This window comes from Cryptomeria japonica, chromosome 1 (genome assembly GCF_030272615.1).
Source record: "Cryptomeria japonica chromosome 1, Sugi_1.0, whole genome shotgun sequence".
Taxonomy (NCBI): domain Eukaryota; kingdom Viridiplantae; phylum Streptophyta; class Pinopsida; order Cupressales; family Cupressaceae; genus Cryptomeria; species Cryptomeria japonica.
The window spans coordinates 707,381,891-707,399,924 of record NC_081405.1 but is presented as its reverse complement, the minus strand read 5'-3'; the positions used below and the strand labels follow the sequence as shown (position 1 = coordinate 707,399,924).

Genomic DNA, 18,034 nt, shown 5'->3' with positions numbered 1-18,034 from the left:
GTTCTACAATGTCCATTGAAACTATTGTTCTAGTTGAAGATCTTAAATTGATTGTTAGTCTTAGCTACAAATTAATTTAAGTAGGGATAGACTACAAGTGATAGTTTAAGTGTGTTTGGAGTCTAGCTCATTGTTACAAAAAGTGCCTAAAGGAGATGCATGGTGATAATTCAAGTGCGCTTAGTGATCAACTTCTTGTTGCAAGAGGTGCAATTGTAGAATCATTTACCTTGCTAATGCTAGAATCTCCCAACTTCTTCATTCAAAAGTCAATAATAATCTCTCAACTTCCTTTTTCAACTACTCTAATATTCCTAGTGAATTGAAAATCTAGCCCACTTAATGGTGGGAATTGCTATCCAACCCCTAAAGTGCACCAAACATCTATTATAATATATTTATAATATATAAAAGATAATGATGTCTTGGTGTATTCTAGGAGCTAGATAGCCATTTCTCTTAATGGTGAGGCTCCCTCTACTTAAGATTCACAAGTTATGTTCACTGCCTTTTAATTAAATTGCACATTATATTTATGTATTTCACCTTTCTATCACCACCTTTATTATCGATTTCTTGCATTTGCTTTTGTTTTCCTTATGCTTTGCATTAATTAAAATATTGCATTATATGCCATAAATCTTCCTAAATATTTAAACATAAATAAAGTTATGTTGAACTGGTCTTTCCTCTTGCGCCAAAATATTATTTTCAAGAAACCATGTACAATCAACAAGCAAAGTTTATGATAATTAGTGTGAACATAAATAAAGTTGTGCTGAAATGGTATTTTGTTATGCATCAAAATATTAAAGAAATATTTCCGCAGTACATGACCTGAATTGTAAAGCCTCTGGTAGTAACTACAGCTTTTTTGCATCACAAATTTCCAATCTCTACTACTGTTGTGCAGAAGTGTCATAAAAATATATTGTTCAAGTTGATAAAAAAACAGGGCTTTAGTACAGTCTGCTTCAGCATTTAGTGGGTTATGGAGTTTTCAAAACCGAGAGATATTCGTCATGGAAATGTATGCGCCACACAGAACTGAGGTTCTAGTGTTACGTAAATGTATCGTTTTATGCCAGATGTACATGAAAGTGATAAACTGAAAAAACTCAAGTGACAACTTCTACTCATTGTAAAACAAAAACCCAAGTTCATTACTTTATTTTACACAATTAAATCAATAAATCAATGGGATCCCAGTCCCACGAACCTATATTAATATGACACTTGTAAACACTCAAGTATCAAAAACTTCTAGTTGTAAGGGAGACAAAAAAACCCACACCGTCGAGATCCTCTAATCCTTTTGTTTGTCAAACGATAGTTTTGATTGCCTGCAGTAAGTTTTTGCAAGATTATAGTATTTTCAACTATTCTACTATTTGATTTGTGAGCGAACGCATGAATCATCACAATGTTATCATGAAAAAGATGGCTAGAACCTGCCTTAATTACAACTTCTGATAAATGAACTAAATTATATGGTAATGATGAACACTGCCTGAAAATGTGTAAAGAGACAACCTCCTCTGGAAAGAAATACAGAAATTTCCAATACAAAAGAAAGAAGCAAAAAAGAATGTAACCCAACGTACAAAGATACAAGTAAAAGCAGAAAATGATAAGCAGATTAGATTTATTTTTCTGCCTCAAAACCGCCGAGGCCTATTCTCAGCTACACTCACTCTCAAGGGCCTACCATCCATGTCCTGCATCAAATAAACAGAGATACTCAAACCACAGCAATAGTGAAAAATTCAAGAGCCAACCAAAATAAACCAAAGCACGCTTCCTGGATATCCTTAATACTTACAGCTCCATCAAGGGCACTAATGGCATCATTCACTTCATTCTGTGATGCGTATGTCACAAATCCAAAGCCTCGTGACCGTCCAGTATCCCTATCATATACAACTCTTGCCTCCAAAACTTTTCCATGTTCACTGAATAATTGCAGCAGTGAATTGTCATCAGTTTGCCATGGCAAATTACCAACATAAACTTTATTGGAAGAACCAAGTTCAGGTCTTTCAACTCTAGTTCCCCTAGGTGAAGCCTTCCTCACTGTCAAAAGCCTGCCCTCAAAACTCTGTTCACAAATACAAACGAGAATTTTAACAATTTTCATTGAAGGTCAACAAGTATAAAATCAGAAACCATGCTCTCATCTACAAACCAGGCCTCCAAATCCAATCAATTTTATCCAATGCAGTTTTTACAATAATCTTGCAGTTTGCTTTCATCCAAAAACAAGGTCAAAAAGCTTTAAAGAAAAATCAATTCTAAAATATCAGCATGGAACCGTAAAAATCAAATGGTATGATCCTCCAAGTAGTAGAAATTGATCAATCTCATCAAGCCTACAAGTAATAAAAAATGCAGTGTTTGCATGAAGGCAACAATAGATGTGAAGATCTCAAAAACAATATTTTCAATGCACATTTTCAAAACTCTATTATAGTCCCTACCATGTGCACATACAACAAAATAAATATTCAATAATGCCAATGTCTTCTACTTTGTATAAAATAAACAAAGCCTCAACACTGCATACCTCTATCAAGAGAATGAGTGATTAGTATGATTCAACGTACAGAAGATATAATTTAGTGATAACACTCAATGTACAGAAGATATAATTTAGTGATAACACCCATTTGCCAAAAAAGAGATTCAATTGTTTCACTCCAAATCCACTTGCAGAGCCAAAGAATCAAGTCTTTTCTCCACTTCACACTCTGGATATCAGAGGCAGGGTAGACTTCATCTTATCTTACTGCCACTAGAATGTACAAAAGCATTAAAACTAGAACAAACCTCATAATAAAAGCATAGATACACAGATGATATAAAGTTGTTCTAGCCTAGGTGATCTGGGAGATGGGTATTAAGCATGGGAAGACGTGCCTTTAAAACTAGAGTTCCTAAGAAGTAGTTTGCCTAAACTTCTTCACATTACTATCCATATTTCTGAAGCTCACTTTGCCAAGGTATATCCCTCCCAAATACCATATATGCTCGTCACTTGTAAGGTTTACAACATCCATGGGTGTTATAAAAGGAATTATGCTGTCATCTTGAATTTCTATTGAAAATATTTTGGCACATAATTCACTTGAGAGACAACCTTTGTACTTCTACTTCACCTTATGCACCCATTTGCATCCAATGGGCTTACCTAGAGGCAACAACTCTCAAGTACAGTTGCTTTATCAAAGCAGCCTATTGAACCTTCATGGTTGTTTCCCATTCTAGTTGGCACTCTGTTTCAACGAAAGAGGTTGGTTCATTCACCTAGAATTAGGGTGACGGTAACAAAATTCACATCCTCCTTAAAACTGATGAGTTGTTTTCCTAACAATTTGGACCATGCATTTGGTTTGAAAAGTTCATCTTCCCCACCATTTGAGGTTGAAGTGATGGAATAAGGCCTTTGAAAGCATCATCCTAGCCTATATCTGATAATTGAAACTAATGCCAGCTTCAGATGGAGAAACACTATCATTGCATTGTGCACCCCTTGAACTCCATGCTTTTGGAGTATATCTGTGACACTGCTTATTGATCAGACCTTTCTATCCGAGATTTTCTGCATATTTTCATATTTCAAATCACTCACCCTTCAATACACTGCCTATTGATCAGACCTTTCTATATCCGAGATTTTTTGCATATTTTCAAATTTTAAATCACTCACCTTTCAATATTTTCCTTGTGTATATCCAAAAAACCACCTAACAATCAGCCTTCCCATATCTGAAATTTTCTACATATTTTCAAATTTCAAATTACTCAAACCTTTAACATACTTTGCCCAACAATCAGTGCCTTTGCATTTCTAAAATCTTGACATTTGTTTCCAAATTTCTTGAGAGCAACTGAAATAAACATCCTTACAAAAATTTCATATTACTATCAGAGGACTTCTAGAGTGCAGATTTCAGATTTTAAGATCGGCAACCATTTACTTCAAAATCAATCATGTAGGTGCACATTAGAATTCTGACAATCTTTTGTAATTCTAAGTCAGCCTCAACCTCTAGCATTTAATATGCTAACAGTTATTTGACAGCCAAACTTCTGTACAATTTTTTTAATCAATTTTGACCATCAGTTTAAGTTTTATTGTTAAAACTTAATTTCAAGAAATTAAACTTTGTCAATTTTTTATTTTGTTTTGAGTTTCAAATTTCTAGATTGTTTGTTTAAATGCACACAACCTCCAACAACAGACCCCAGTAATGGATCTAGTTCAAGGCCATTATAATTTAAGCTTCTTATTTATGACTATTCTGTAACAACAGCAACTCATTAGTTTTTCTTTTGAGCATTGTACCATTGTGTTTTGGATCTTTTTATTTTTATTTGGTGAGCAATCGACATCCTTCAAGTGTTGTTCATAGCCCTAATCACTGCAATTGTTCACCCAAGAGGTCTAGCCACCCATGGAATCATACATCTCGATAATAGCCCCATCTATCAAGCATGTCCACTTCTTGGTCAAATCAACCACGAAACCATACATCTCAATAATAGCCCCATCTAATATTGGTTTCATCTATGCAACCAAGCTTTTCACCTTCACTCCCTAAATTCATCAAGAAAATCAATGATTGTTCTTGACACCATATATAAAGGATCTTTGCAACACCAACCATATCTTTATTATGCATCAATTTGTTTACAGTGAATAACTGAACAATAAGTCTTTCAGCATAAAGCAAGTGTTGGGAGGAGGAACCCCCTTTGGCCAACTTTGTGGAGAAGATTTTTTTTTAATTACAACAGAAAAACTCTTATCTGACGTTAATGCTTCTTTTTAGCCTTATCCACAAGACAGCAATCGAAGAGGCATTTCAGACTTTCATGTATAAGATCTTTAGAGAAGAGCACACCAAATTATTGGCGTTCATAGAATATAAGGAATCCTTCACAGAAACAATCTGGTCACAATCATGATACTAATATTGTAATCATCTTATGACTTCAAATGTATAGTTTTGTTTGTGACAGTTATCAAAAAATGGTTAACAGTGAACAATAAAGTATATCTATTAGCCATGATTCATATCAGATTCAAGAACACAAGAATAAGCCCTCAACCAGAAAATCTAGACTATCATGAGGATCTAAAACACTTGATTCTTAAAAACTTTTCACTTTGCATTGGTGAACTATAAAAAGTAAATTATTGAACTCGTGCATAGTGGAATACAAATTGTCAAACAGTATTGCAAATAAAACAGATTTTGTAATTTTAAGATCAATGTTATGAAACAGCAGTTTAATATTTTTTTTGTTTTCAACTTATGTGCCACCCTGATGCACCGTGTGCAAATTTCAATGTGTGATACTTTTGTTATTGTAATAGTCAACTTGTCTATCTGGCTGGGCTGTTTTCCTTGCACAGAGTTTATGCTAAATTTGAGCCTTGGACAGACCTGAAAAACTTGTTTTTGCTAATTTGACATTTCTTCTTGATCTGAGATGAATCATAAAATTCTAACTCTGTAAAACTACATTTATAATGTTTGCCCCAGAGGCTTTTGGAAGGCTCTGATAATGAATCCATAGAGGATTTTCTAAGACACTAAAGCCACAAATGTTGTAAGAAGCACAAGATGAGGGTATGGGCATACGTCCAAATGTTGCAAATTAATTTAATTAATCAGTTATAATATACAATGTGCGTGTTTGTTAATAGGTTAAAAGACATAATCAATGTATGAATCATAACTACGTTATAAACATTAATATCCTATCCTACATTTATTACCTTATGTTTAAACATTATATCTAATAGCCAATTATCAGGTAGGTGCAGCTCTAGCTGTAGTAAACATATCTTTCAGGATAACTAGTTATTCTTTGTCCTAGGATCAGACTGGTGATTGGTAAATCCAGATTGTAATCCGTATGCCACAGGAAGAAAATGTGCATTTTGAGTGAGTATTTGAACCAGTTCTTTATAGTGATATACTATTACAAATATGGAAAAAAGAAACCATGAATACCATAAAGTTCTCTGCGAAGGGAGTGGAACTCAATACCTACACTGACCTACTAAAATAAATTTTAAATATAACTTTACTGTTCTACAAAACTCTCAAAAATTAGGCCAAGCTTTGCATCCGTACCATACCAAGTAACACCACCTTTGGGCTGTGAACGAGGGTTGTTCATTTTACCTTTAACCTTCATACCATTCAGAAAACATTCAAAAATTAATACATAACATAACATAAACTAATGAAAATGTTACTCACATATTGATTGAACTTTTCAATGCCTATCTCTACTTCTTCGGCAGTGGACATTGTCACAAAACCAAATCCTCGTGAATTTCCGGTCTCTCTGTCTGTGATGAGCTGCAAAAAAGAAAAGATAGTTAGCTGCAAGAAATTTACTCACAGAAGATGGACAAACACTAACAATTCCAAACACATATGCAGGAGTAATGTCCACAACATTTTTTTAAGATGCACACAGGACTTTGATTTATAACATATATAAACCATGGATATAGCACAGCTGACAATACACAAAGATCCCCCAGGAAGTCTATAAGATGGCAAGAGGCATCAAGTCTCTCCACTGTTTTGCTCATAACAGAACCTTAGACTCATTTGTGAAACATTCGAGCAAACTAAATATGTAATTGATGTATAGACATGGAAGAAACACAGTTCCAATAGCATTAAATGTCAGAAGAGAAACAGAACTTCAGCATCCACATGACAAATGATTTGAATTCTCCAAAACTTACAAATGAGACCATTGGTTGAAACAACAAAAAAATAAGATGATGCATTCAAATCCTAAAGCAGGGCATGTTCAAAATCACATAAAACGCACAAGATTAAAATTAACAGAAAAATAATAATAATGAAAAATACAGTAACATTTAACAATTGTTGATAATTATAGATTAGCATTACTGCCACATAGACAACCAAATTGACCAAGAAAAACCACAAAGAAGAACCAACACACCAAATGTAATAAAGGAAAAACAAAAAGTTCTTCAACCTGGCACCAATCTGCAACCCATTGATCAAGAAGCAACATTCATAAGAAAATAATGCTAAAAGTTCATTCACTTGGAAGCCTGGAACTTTATAGATTGAAAACAACAACAGACAACGAAAGATGAAACTGGCAACCAATCAAGAATCTTTAACTTGCTGAACATAGTTCAAGAATCTGCTTAATCTCCTCTAATCATATTGCATGCAAAATTTGATTTCGTTGCAAAATTGAACAAAGAATTTTGAACATATGATTTTATCTCAAAAAACCTACACATTCCAGATCAACAAAATGCTGATTAATCTTTTTCTAGATAAAGCAACATAGTGAAAAGAGCTTGAAAGAAGAATCTAGTGGCATTTTGTGAAGCCCTGAAATTCTTGTCTGGCAATGCACTATATAATCTAAAGAACAAATCAATCCCGACCCAAGCCCAGACAAAGGTACAAAAAGTTGGAAGAGCAAAACCAATATCAACAGGATACAAACTAGCTTTCAGAATCCCCTGTGGTCTGTGTAACTAAACTAATCCTATAAACTATTATGGAAATCGGAACATGGATTCACACATATATCATACAAATGAGATTAAACCAAACCATAATGATGAAAAAGATTTTTAAAATTTGTACACAATTACCCAGCTTAATGGCACAGAAAACCTAAAAGAATGTGATAGTGTGGCAGCACCGCAAAGTAAGAAACTTGCATAATATACCACATCCAAGACAAAAAACCTCAAAATTTGAGAGTGAAGTGGAGAAACTGATTGATTTTTCATCTAGCTCTGGAAAGCTTCCTTCTACCATTTCGTGCACACTTATTTCTTACCCAAAAAAACAGCAACCCCATGCAAGTGAAGTATACTCCCATGGATAAGCCACGTGCCAACCTTAGAACTCGCACATCAATGCACAACCCTGTGTGTAGCTCCTTGCATCATGCACAATTCATACTAGGAACATGCCACACCCACATGCAGTGTCTGATTCCACTCATGACTAATATAACATCAAGAACCATGTTGTGCATAGTAGCATCAAAGTAATCATAATGTGTCCCAATAACATGACAACAGGCCTTACTCATATAAAAAGCCTTAATAAATAAATCACATGCTAAAGGGTTTTGTGATTGAGAATTCCTGTTTTGTTTAAAAAAAAGGATATTTCCTGCCAAGGTTTATAATTTTCACATCATTAAAAAACCATAAACTACACAAAAAGTCCCAATAACCAAACATACCAAGATGACCAAGATGACAAAGAGTACAATGGGTAATACCAAGATGACAAAGAATTCAAACCAAGATAGCAACTACCTACCCAAGACAATCAAATCTTAAATGGCTTTAGCAAAGGAAATAACACCTTTTAACTTTGAAAGACTGCTCTTAGCTAAAGCTATATACATATATAAACCAACTTCCAAAAACGTTAACTGATTCTTAATTTAGACTGGAGAATCTCTCTGTATATAAGATTAAGTGAGTATCCAACACATAAATAATTGGTTCTTATTTCGATTTTCGTATGACATGCACTACTTCTAGTTTTATATGCTCTATAATTCAGATTTCTTCCCAAAAATTAATATACCAAAATAGTTGCCTTGCTTTTGACAAAGAACTGGGTAATCATTACAATATACAAAAACTGTGAAACGAAGTACAAGTCTCACAGCTTATGGCCCCACATAATGACAGAAAAATTAAGTTCCCGTCTCACAGCTTTTAGCCACATAATGACAGTAAAATAAAGCTCGCATCTCACAGGTCTTGGCTACATATATTATCATTTTCATCAATCAGATTTTACTATAGGCGCAAGAAATGATGAAAAAATAAAATAAAATTCAAGTGACAAAAGGTGCAATATTGTTAAACCAAATTTGAAATATGGGTTGATAGAGCTTGACTCAATGAAACCCAAAAAGTAAATCACAAACTGATACACTTTAGGAACATGGTGAGAAAATAAAAGTCCTAATCTTCTTAAGTCAATCAGATCCAAGCTTGAGTAACACATTTATTTTTATCGTAATAAACTTTCTCATGCCCTGTTTATTTGATATATCAATAAATACAGGATCCTACTAGCCACATACCCAATTGGGCCAATGATTTCATTCGTTGCTTACTCCTACTATGCACCTTTTCATTTCTTTCAGATAAATACATGCCACAGCTGGCATGCAATTATTTTAATTTCTCAGATACTCAAAAATCCATACTATGCAACTTTTCATTTCTTACAGGAAAATACATACCGCGCTGGCATGCGATTAATTTAATTTCTCAGATACTCGTAAATCCAAAATCACTTGATTGCATTATCGACTCCCTTTTCTTTCGCTTTTATTTTACCTACTGCAGTAAACATGTCACTGACTAATTTCTAAGACTCCCATATATCGGATATCAACAATAATTCGATAATCCTGTCCATTTTCTTCCCTAATTATTTATTTCCACAACATACTTCCAGGAGCATTTTATTGTTCTACTCCTTTTCTTCTTCCCTATTTATGCATTTCCAAAATAGACATACTGTAACATATATTTTGTTCTACCCCCTTTTCTTTTATATTTATTTATTTTCAGAAATATTTTTTTCGCATGCTATAAATCCATTTCTAAGATACCCATATATCCACTGTCATCAATAATTAAATAGCCCTACCCATTCTCTCCCATTTTTATCCCTTCCACAGATACACTTTCTAATTAAAAAGAAAATATTCTCGCCTTTATCTTTTTCAGATATATACTTGCTGAATTAAACTTCTGATGAATTCAATTCTTAGCTACCCATTTATCCAATATCCCTAGAAGTAATACAGTCACTGTTAGAAGCATGCGGTTTACCTCGTTTCCAATAAACCTATAAACATACAGAAACCATGACAACTCAAAAACTAGTACTAAAACGAAAACCAAAAGAAGAAATGAAAGAAAACCGCAACTCACATTGACATCCAGGACTTGTCCAGCCTCCTCAAACAGCTCACCAAGCATCTGAGCATTAACATCAAATGGCAGATTGCCGACATACAGCTTTGCCTCTTCTGGAGGGTCACTAAATTGATTTCCTCCAAAGCTTTCGTTAAACCCACTTGATGTCTCTTCTTCTACTTCCTCCACTATTTCTTCCACATCTTCTGACGCGTTCACCATTACAGCAACTTTCTTTAAGCCCCCTTGACGTATGGGCGAGGCCCACAACAGGGACGATTTCGACGACGCCCATTGGAGGCTCGTCTTTGATACCCTCGAGGCGTAGAAAACTGAGGGAGAGCTTGAAAAACTGACGGCCGAAGGAGCACTCTTTAAGGCATATACATGACGGTGCGAATGGTCTGCAAGGCGACCGTCTACGACGGATAAGGACTTACAGGCTGTGATAGACGACGCCATGGATAGGGTTGGGTGTATTTGACGGATTTTTCAGGGGTTTGGAAGGGGTTCTAGGCCTAATCACAACGGTGGAATCCCACGGGCTCTGAGATTTGAGGAGATACTTTCTTTTGACGCAGCTGTTCGCTGCTTCTCTATCCAATGGTTGTGGATAGGATTTTTTTTCTGAAGAGATTGAATGTTGTGGGTTTTTATAGGAGAAATACAGGATTTTTGTTCTTAATAAATTTATGCATTATATTGTTTACTTGCCCTAAAATTGTAGCATTCAAGGATTTTGTCTGTATTGATGTATAAGGATAGCCTCCTAATTGCACTATGAGGCAAACCCTAGAGAGAGAAAAAAATGAAGTGATTAAAATTTCCCAACGTCTTTAAAATCAAAATCAAATTTGGGCAAGTGTTTGAAGTTAATCAAAAAAAATTCATGAAAAAAGTTTTTAAAAAATTAAAAAATTATTGTTTTGATATGAGTTGAGTAGGTTATTTTTTGTCTTTTTTTAATTAATTGAATTATATAAATATTAATATATTCATTTATATATAATGGAACAAGGAGAAAGCATATAATTGATTGGAAGTCATTCTTCATCTAAATTATCATAAATAGGGGCTTTCTTTCATCAAATTTATCTATGAATGATGGTATGTTCTTTGATGAATAGATGATTACTCTATTCTTTAGAATTTAAATATTGAGAGATAATTTTGAAATTTTGAAATTTTATGTTTTAAGAAAATTGTATAAAGGATGTTAAACTCCTAAATGTTGTAATCAAATGTCATAAAAAGCAATATTGGTGGTTTGGTTCATGGTGTTTGTTTTTCATGGATTTTTAAATTAATATAATAAGGTGATATAGGAAGTTGTTCTAAGTATGGCTTTAGCATCTTTTCTAAGATTTATACTAATTATAAAATCACCATAGAAAAATCACTTATGTTGAATCTTGTGCCACTAAAGATGGGGATAATCATTTCATTACTATCTAAAACTAGTATACTTATATTCTAAAAATAGTATACTTATGTTGAATCTTGTGCCACTAAAGATGGGGATAATCATTTCATTACTATCTAAAACTAGTATACTTATATTCTAAAAATATATATGTAAAATAATGACGAGAGATATCACATAATTGTCTTGCATATTTATTAGTTGTAAAGAAGGACATGGAGCTGAATAATGTTGCACCCTTTCACTCTCATTAAAGATGTAACAGTTTCATATACTTAGAAACAAGTGGCAATGATTCTATTTTATTCAGAGTAATAAAATAATACTTACAGAAAAACTTAAACATGCATGCATTTTCCTATCATCTACACATCAAATTTATTCAAAAACAATTTTTTGTTTACAGATATTTGTATGCCATTGTAGATGTCTCTCGGCATAATAATAAGGACACGAAGTTGCATAAATACCATTAACCATCGATAAAGACAAGTGGACTGGTTTTTAGCTCCAAGGAAAAGCTTAAAAATATTGCTTCTTTACTAACTTGCACATGGGAATGCCTACAAATTATTTACTCACCCTACCCAATCATTTAATGAAGGGGGGGGTCATAAATAAATGAATGCCCCACCTTACATTATTCCTTCTTGCAAAACCTTTTCACTTGCAAAAAAAAATGGTTGACATGCCCTATAACATGTGTTAAAAATTAATGGATGTCATCTAATGCTTTTACTAATCGACACAACTTATGTTTGGCATCCACTACCTTAAAAGCTTACAACTATGAAATGTAGAATTTTACCTATAGATCTATATTCAAAAAGGAACTCTTGACATCTAATTACAAAAAAAAAATCTAAGTCAAATTTGTGTTACTAATGAAAGAACCGTATGAATAGTTTGTCACTTGATGAGAGGTGCAAATTTTTTGTCACAATATATGCCTTATGGTTTTGCATAACCTTTCATAACAATTCACGCCTTGTGTCTACAAATAGAGCTATCAAAATTATATTTATTTATAAACCTACTTGCATCTAAGGATTTGAAACATGGAGTGCAATTAACAAGTACCAAGTATGATTGTTCATGATAACATATATTCAACCTACTCAGTATTTTGCCCAAAAAAATATGTAGATAGTTTCATTGCGGAAGTAGCAAACATTTCATAATTGACCTGTTTATGAGAATATTTAGGGCCTATTTTACCAGCTTTATTTTGGTGCTATAAACTCACTTGGATTAATTTGTAAATCCTTGAGATTGAGAACACCATAAATTTCTACCTATGAATCCATATGTGCAACACGTTGATTTTTTGTTTAGAAAGAAGAACAAGTAGTTGTATGCGGGAAAAGCGGTGCAATGAAACGAAAATTACAAAATTCAATGACTTGTCCACACACCAATGGGACTCTTGGTGCAAGTTATGGAGCTATATGGAATAGCTCAACTTCCAAAGGGGTGTTCCATTGTTCTCTATCTCACAAGACCCCTCAAGCCAATGCCTTTGCTCTTAGATCACTGAGCAAAGTGACTTAGGGATCACAATCATGAGAATGAGGGATGCTTTTGATCAATCTTAAGATGAATGCAATCCTAACTATGCATGATTTTAACAAATATGAACTAAACTAGTGATGATAAGATGAAAAGATTAGTACAAGACTATCCTAACATGATATACTAGTTTATATGATTAACTAAGATGATAGAAATGCTTCTAAAATGTTTATTAGATTATTTCTATTTTAAAGAGAGATTAAATGCTTGCTAGAAATGAGTATAAGTGAGATGCTAAAGACTTGGATTATTAGAATGAGGGAATGAGGACTCTATTTATAGGAAAAATAGGGAAATGGATGGTCAAGATTGGATAATCTTATCAAGGGTCAGGATTGAAAGTTATCAATCCATGTTTACAATTCTCACCAATGAAATGGTGACAATTGTCAACATAAGACTGCTTGAGAGGGGATGTAAGAAGCATTAAATGCTTGAGAAGACCTCATGGTTACCTTAGGAGGTAAGGGTTAAGGTTAGGGTAAGATTACCCTTTGGATAAAGCTTTTACCCAAAGGATAAACTTGTGTGCAAGGGTTAAAGGAATAACCATGGTCAAAGCAATGAATGCTTGATGAGACCCTATGGTTAGATGAGGGTTGAGTTAGGCAAAAAGTCTCTAACCATGCTATTTGATTAGGATTAGATGGGTTCTAGAAGAATTTAGAAAGGGGTATAGGAGGCAAGTGGGAGATGTAGGATTTTGCAAGTGGGTGGGAAAAATAGAATTTAATTAAAATAAATTACTTTATTTTAATTGTGGTTGTAAGTGGAGGATATAAATAAATTATATTTATTTATTTGGAGTGAATAATTTAATTAAAAGGGGGGAGAAGGGATTTAATTAAATAAAATGCTTTATTCAATTAAATGACACGAAAGGCTTAGGTGAATTTAAATAAATAAATCGAATAATTTATTTAATCAAATAGAAGAATGTGGGTGATTTAATTAAATTAGATTTAACTAAATAGAGGAATGAGAATAAATGAACATTAAATATTCATTTAGGAATGTGGTCATTTTATGCATCTACATTTTGCCCCTCTTTGAAGTGACGTGTGTGCACATGTTGATTCAAAGAAAATTGATGTGTCGTCAAAATTTGATCAGTGTCGAAATGTCGATGTTGTGCCCCATATTTTGATAAATGATGTTAATAATGCCCCCTCGAGAGATGAATAAAAAAAATTTGAAAATTTGGTTGATTTGATAATTGTTGTAGATTTGATCGCATTTTAAAGTTTTGTCAATGTTGAATGTGCGCCAATTGATTCATCTCCCGATAATGATGTTTGTTAGGGTTAGAAGCGAGACCACGAGCAAAATACATGCCCCACCTCCTAACCCTAATTTTCTTTTACCCTATAAAAAGGTGAAAAGTGATTTGATTTGTATCATTTATGCTTGTTGACTTTGGAGAGAGAGACAAAATGTCAGTTCCCTATGCTTCTCATCGATTCGAGCGCGTTTGTCGACACCGGAGGCCCACCACGTATGGTCCACCTATAAGTCATCTAATTTTGCCCCTTTTTGCTTTTTGTTTTGTCAATTTTGAGCACGTTTTTTTAATTTTTTTGTCGGATTTTCACAGGTTAGCGCATAGGGTATGCATAGCGCGTAGAGTTTTGGAATTAGGGTAGCATCGGAGGTAGGTTGTGCAGCGCATAGGTAGTGTAGGCTAGCGCATTAGGTAGTTTTAGCGCTTAGGGCTAATAGCATAGCGCTCAGGGGGGAAAGGGTAGTGCGTAGGTGAAACCTAGCGCATAGGGTTAACAGGGTGGTGCGGTGGGATTAAGGGGTAGCACGTAGGTGAAACCTAGTGCATAGGGTTAGCAGGGTGGCACATGGGTAGAACAGGGTAGCACGTAGGTAAAACCTAGCGCATAGGGTAAAGGTTGCAGCGCATAGAGGTGTTTTGCTAGCGCATAGGTGGCAACTTAGCGCAGAGAGAAAAAGTCTTAGCGCGTAGGCAAAAATGTAGGGGAAAGTATGATTTTGTGAGGTATTTTGAGATGAATGAAGATAGATTGGGGTAAGTAGGTGTCTGCCAATTTTTTCGGGATAGGTATGATAGCCAATCTGCGTGCCTGCTATGCGGATGTGTGTTTTATTTTGGTGAATTTTAAGATTTGTCGTTATTTGAATTTCCAAGCTGAGTGTTTGAATGGTGATCTTAATGTGTCTGTTGTTTTAGATCTTTGATTTGTTTTTGTCATGAATCTGATGTCCAATATGAGTTCCAATATGGTGTCTGATATGAGTCTTTTGATATAGATTTTTTATATGGATTTGATAGATAAAACTTGATTTGATTTACGTTGTTTCAAGTTGTTATGAATGTTTGATGTTGATATGGATTTTTTATATGAAACTTGATTTGATATTTGTTGTTTCAAGTTGATATGAATTTGATGTTTGATATGGATTTTTGATATGAAATTTGATTTGATATTCGTTGTTTCAAGTTGATATGAATTCAATGTTTAATATGGATTTTTTTATATGAAACTTGATTTGATATTCGTTGTTTCAAGTTGATATGAATTTGATGTTTGATATGGATTTTTGATATGAAACTTGATTTGATATTTGTTGTTTCAAGTTGATATGAATTTGATGTTTGATATGGATTTTTGATATGAAACTTGATTTGATATTCGTTGTTTCGAGTTGATATTAATTTGATGTTTGATATGGATTTTTGATATGAAACTTGATTTGATATTTGTTGTTTCAAGTTTATATGAATTTGATGTTTGATATGGATTTTTGATATGAAACTTGATTTGATATTCGTTGTTTCAAGTTGATATCAATTTGATGTTTGATATGGATTTTTGATATGAAACTTGATTTGATATTCGTTGTTTCAAGTTGATACGAATTTAATGTTTGATATGGATTTGATGTTGATAGGGATTTGATTTGATGTGGGAACTGATGTTGGACATGCTTTGTTTGTGACAGGAGCAGCTTGGGGTTCTTCAATCACGAGAGTGATTTATGAGGCCGTGGTATCTGATTCCACGATTGACACAAGCATACATAGATATTATTGAGAGATGCGGATTATCCTCTTTATTAGAGATGCCCCGATATATCATTAACCGGGGTTTATTGACAGCTTTAGCAGAGAGGTGGCATAGTGACGCCAACACCTTTCACTTGGCGACAGGCGAGATTACAGTCACACCAGAGGATTTTTATTGGATTTTGCGGATTCCTGTGGTAGGTGCGCTATTTTCGTATGAGCAGACTGAGGAGGGTGGGACAAAGGCGTTTCGTCGGATTCTGCATGATGATATGATTTGTGGGTATGAGATTCCTTGGCAGGAGTTTATTGATTTTGACTATGCCCCACTACCATCAATACTGGCAAGTTTCTTAGGTGGCTTCTTGTATCCCGACCGTAGGTCGAAGGGACTGGCAGTGGGACGAGGGTTGGTTCTGGAGGATATGGTGACACAGGGTCACCGGTTTGCATGGGGGTCTGCTATGTTGGACCATTTATAAAAATATTTGCATTAGGTGGTATACTTGGGTTATGGCAATTTATCAGCTGGGGTTACTTTGTTACAGGTATGGGCGTGGGAGCACATTCCCGCAGTGAGGCCACTTACAGATAGGGATAGGCCAGTTAGACACGCTTATGCATATGGATACACATGGATAGTTGTCCAGTGGAAGCTGGGCAAACTAGAGCATTGGAGGAGGGTGTTAGATGATATTGATACGATTGTCTGGAGACCATATATGGAGTGCGAGGTGTGGGAGGAGGATGGGCTAGAGATGCCCTATGTGTACATGTCTCGATTCTTGATAGGGCAGACGCTATTTGTGATTGAGAGATTCTTGCACAGCCGAGTTCAGCGGCAGTATGGACGACAACAGGGGATACCACAGGGAGCATGTTTATATGCTCATCGGAGGCAGGATGTGCTAGAGTGAGGTCCACCCATTGATAGTGTTGCGGCGGTTGAGGAGTACATGCACCTAGCCGGCCAGGTATGGGACTATGCCTACGGGGTAGTGGATGCGGGGATGACAGAGGAGTTTTCAGTGCTCTTTGTGGCTCATGTTGTAGCCCGGATATCTGATCCAGCAGAGATGATTTCCGCTTTTGATGATGAGGAGGATGAGAAGCCTGAGAGGCCAGGGAGACAAAGAGAGGAGGGAGAGGAGCTCGAGGAGGGAGGTGGAGATGGTGGAGGTGATGACAGTGGAGATGGTGGAGGAGGTGGTCAAGGTCGGCGTGGAGATAGAGCAGGGAGAGGAGATCGAGGGGGGAGAGGAGATAGAGGTGGAGTGGGTGGTGATAGAGGGATGTGGGGTGAGAGAGTAGTGTGACGAGCAATGGAGGAGAGAGGGAGGGGAGGTTTGGCGATTGGAGCCGGTGATGGTGGGCGAGCAGGGGAGGTTATAGCAGCTATGGGTGGGCCAAATGATTTCAGACGGCCTACCCAGAGGAGGAGATCAGATGTTCTACCCCCACCAATGTCGAGGATAGGGAGAGGGACAGGGGGTACCACGACACAGGTACCCCTCCAAATTCGGATTCCCACTCATCGAGAGGATGCTCAGATTAGATCCTTACAGTTGTTGGTGCAACATTTGCAGACACAGTTACTGGTGCAACAGCGTCAGATTATGTAGATTACCGCAGAGTGAAACACGGAGAGAGAGCATCGGGGTCGAGCAGAGGAGCTTGCAGAGAGCGACAACAGGTGCCCCGATGCAAGACACACTAAGGGAGATACGACACACTAACATGGCGATCGAGTACTATAGCCGGTTGTATGAGGACCTAGTCCCTGGAGAGCAGAGGGCTCCTAGTTTTAATGCTAGTCGGTCGGCTCGGAGTCAGTCAGGGATAGAGAGCAGAGGTGTGACTGGGCCACCTCGACATGATCCACTTGAAGATCCAGGTGCTGGGACATCTACGACGAGACCATCAGCTTCAGGAGATAGTCAAACATAAGAGACTTTGTCTCCATTGTATTTTGATCATTGTATTGTATTTGGGACGAACATGACATCTTTTGTAT

The 18,034-nt window shown here is 35.7% G+C and overlaps 1 protein-coding gene across 1 annotated transcript; it reads right to left on the bottom strand.

The window, feature by feature from the left end:
- Positions 1-1,432: 1,432 nt before the first annotated feature.
- LOC131046095 (28 kDa ribonucleoprotein, chloroplastic) lies at positions 1,433-10,654 on the bottom strand. The gene is made up of 4 exons (XM_057979763.2): positions 10,007-10,654; positions 6,276-6,377; positions 1,823-2,098; positions 1,433-1,718 (listed from the first exon to the last, which is right to left on the bottom strand). The coding sequence occupies exons 1-4, from the start codon at positions 10,451-10,453 to the stop codon at positions 1,659-1,661; spliced, it is 885 nt and encodes a 294-aa protein (XP_057835746.1). The 5' UTR covers positions 10,454-10,654; the 3' UTR covers positions 1,433-1,658.
- Between the last annotated feature and the right edge of the window lie 7,380 nt (positions 10,655-18,034).

What these genes read in the sequence shown, in the direction of transcription:
- LOC131046095 (XM_057979763.2), bottom strand. Translation starts at nt 10,453, where the DNA reads ATGGCGTCGTCTATCACAGCCTGTAAGTCCTTATCCGTCGTAGACGGT. An exon ending in GACAAGTCCTGGATGTCAAT is followed by an intron (nt 6,378 to 10,006) that starts GTGAGTTGCGGT and finishes TCTTTTTTGCAG; the next exon opens with CTCATCACAGACAGAGAGAC. An exon ending in TTGAAAAGTTCAATCAATAT is followed by an intron (nt 2,099 to 6,275) that starts GTGAGTAACATT and finishes ATTTGTGAACAG; the next exon opens with AGTTTTGAGGGCAGGCTTTT.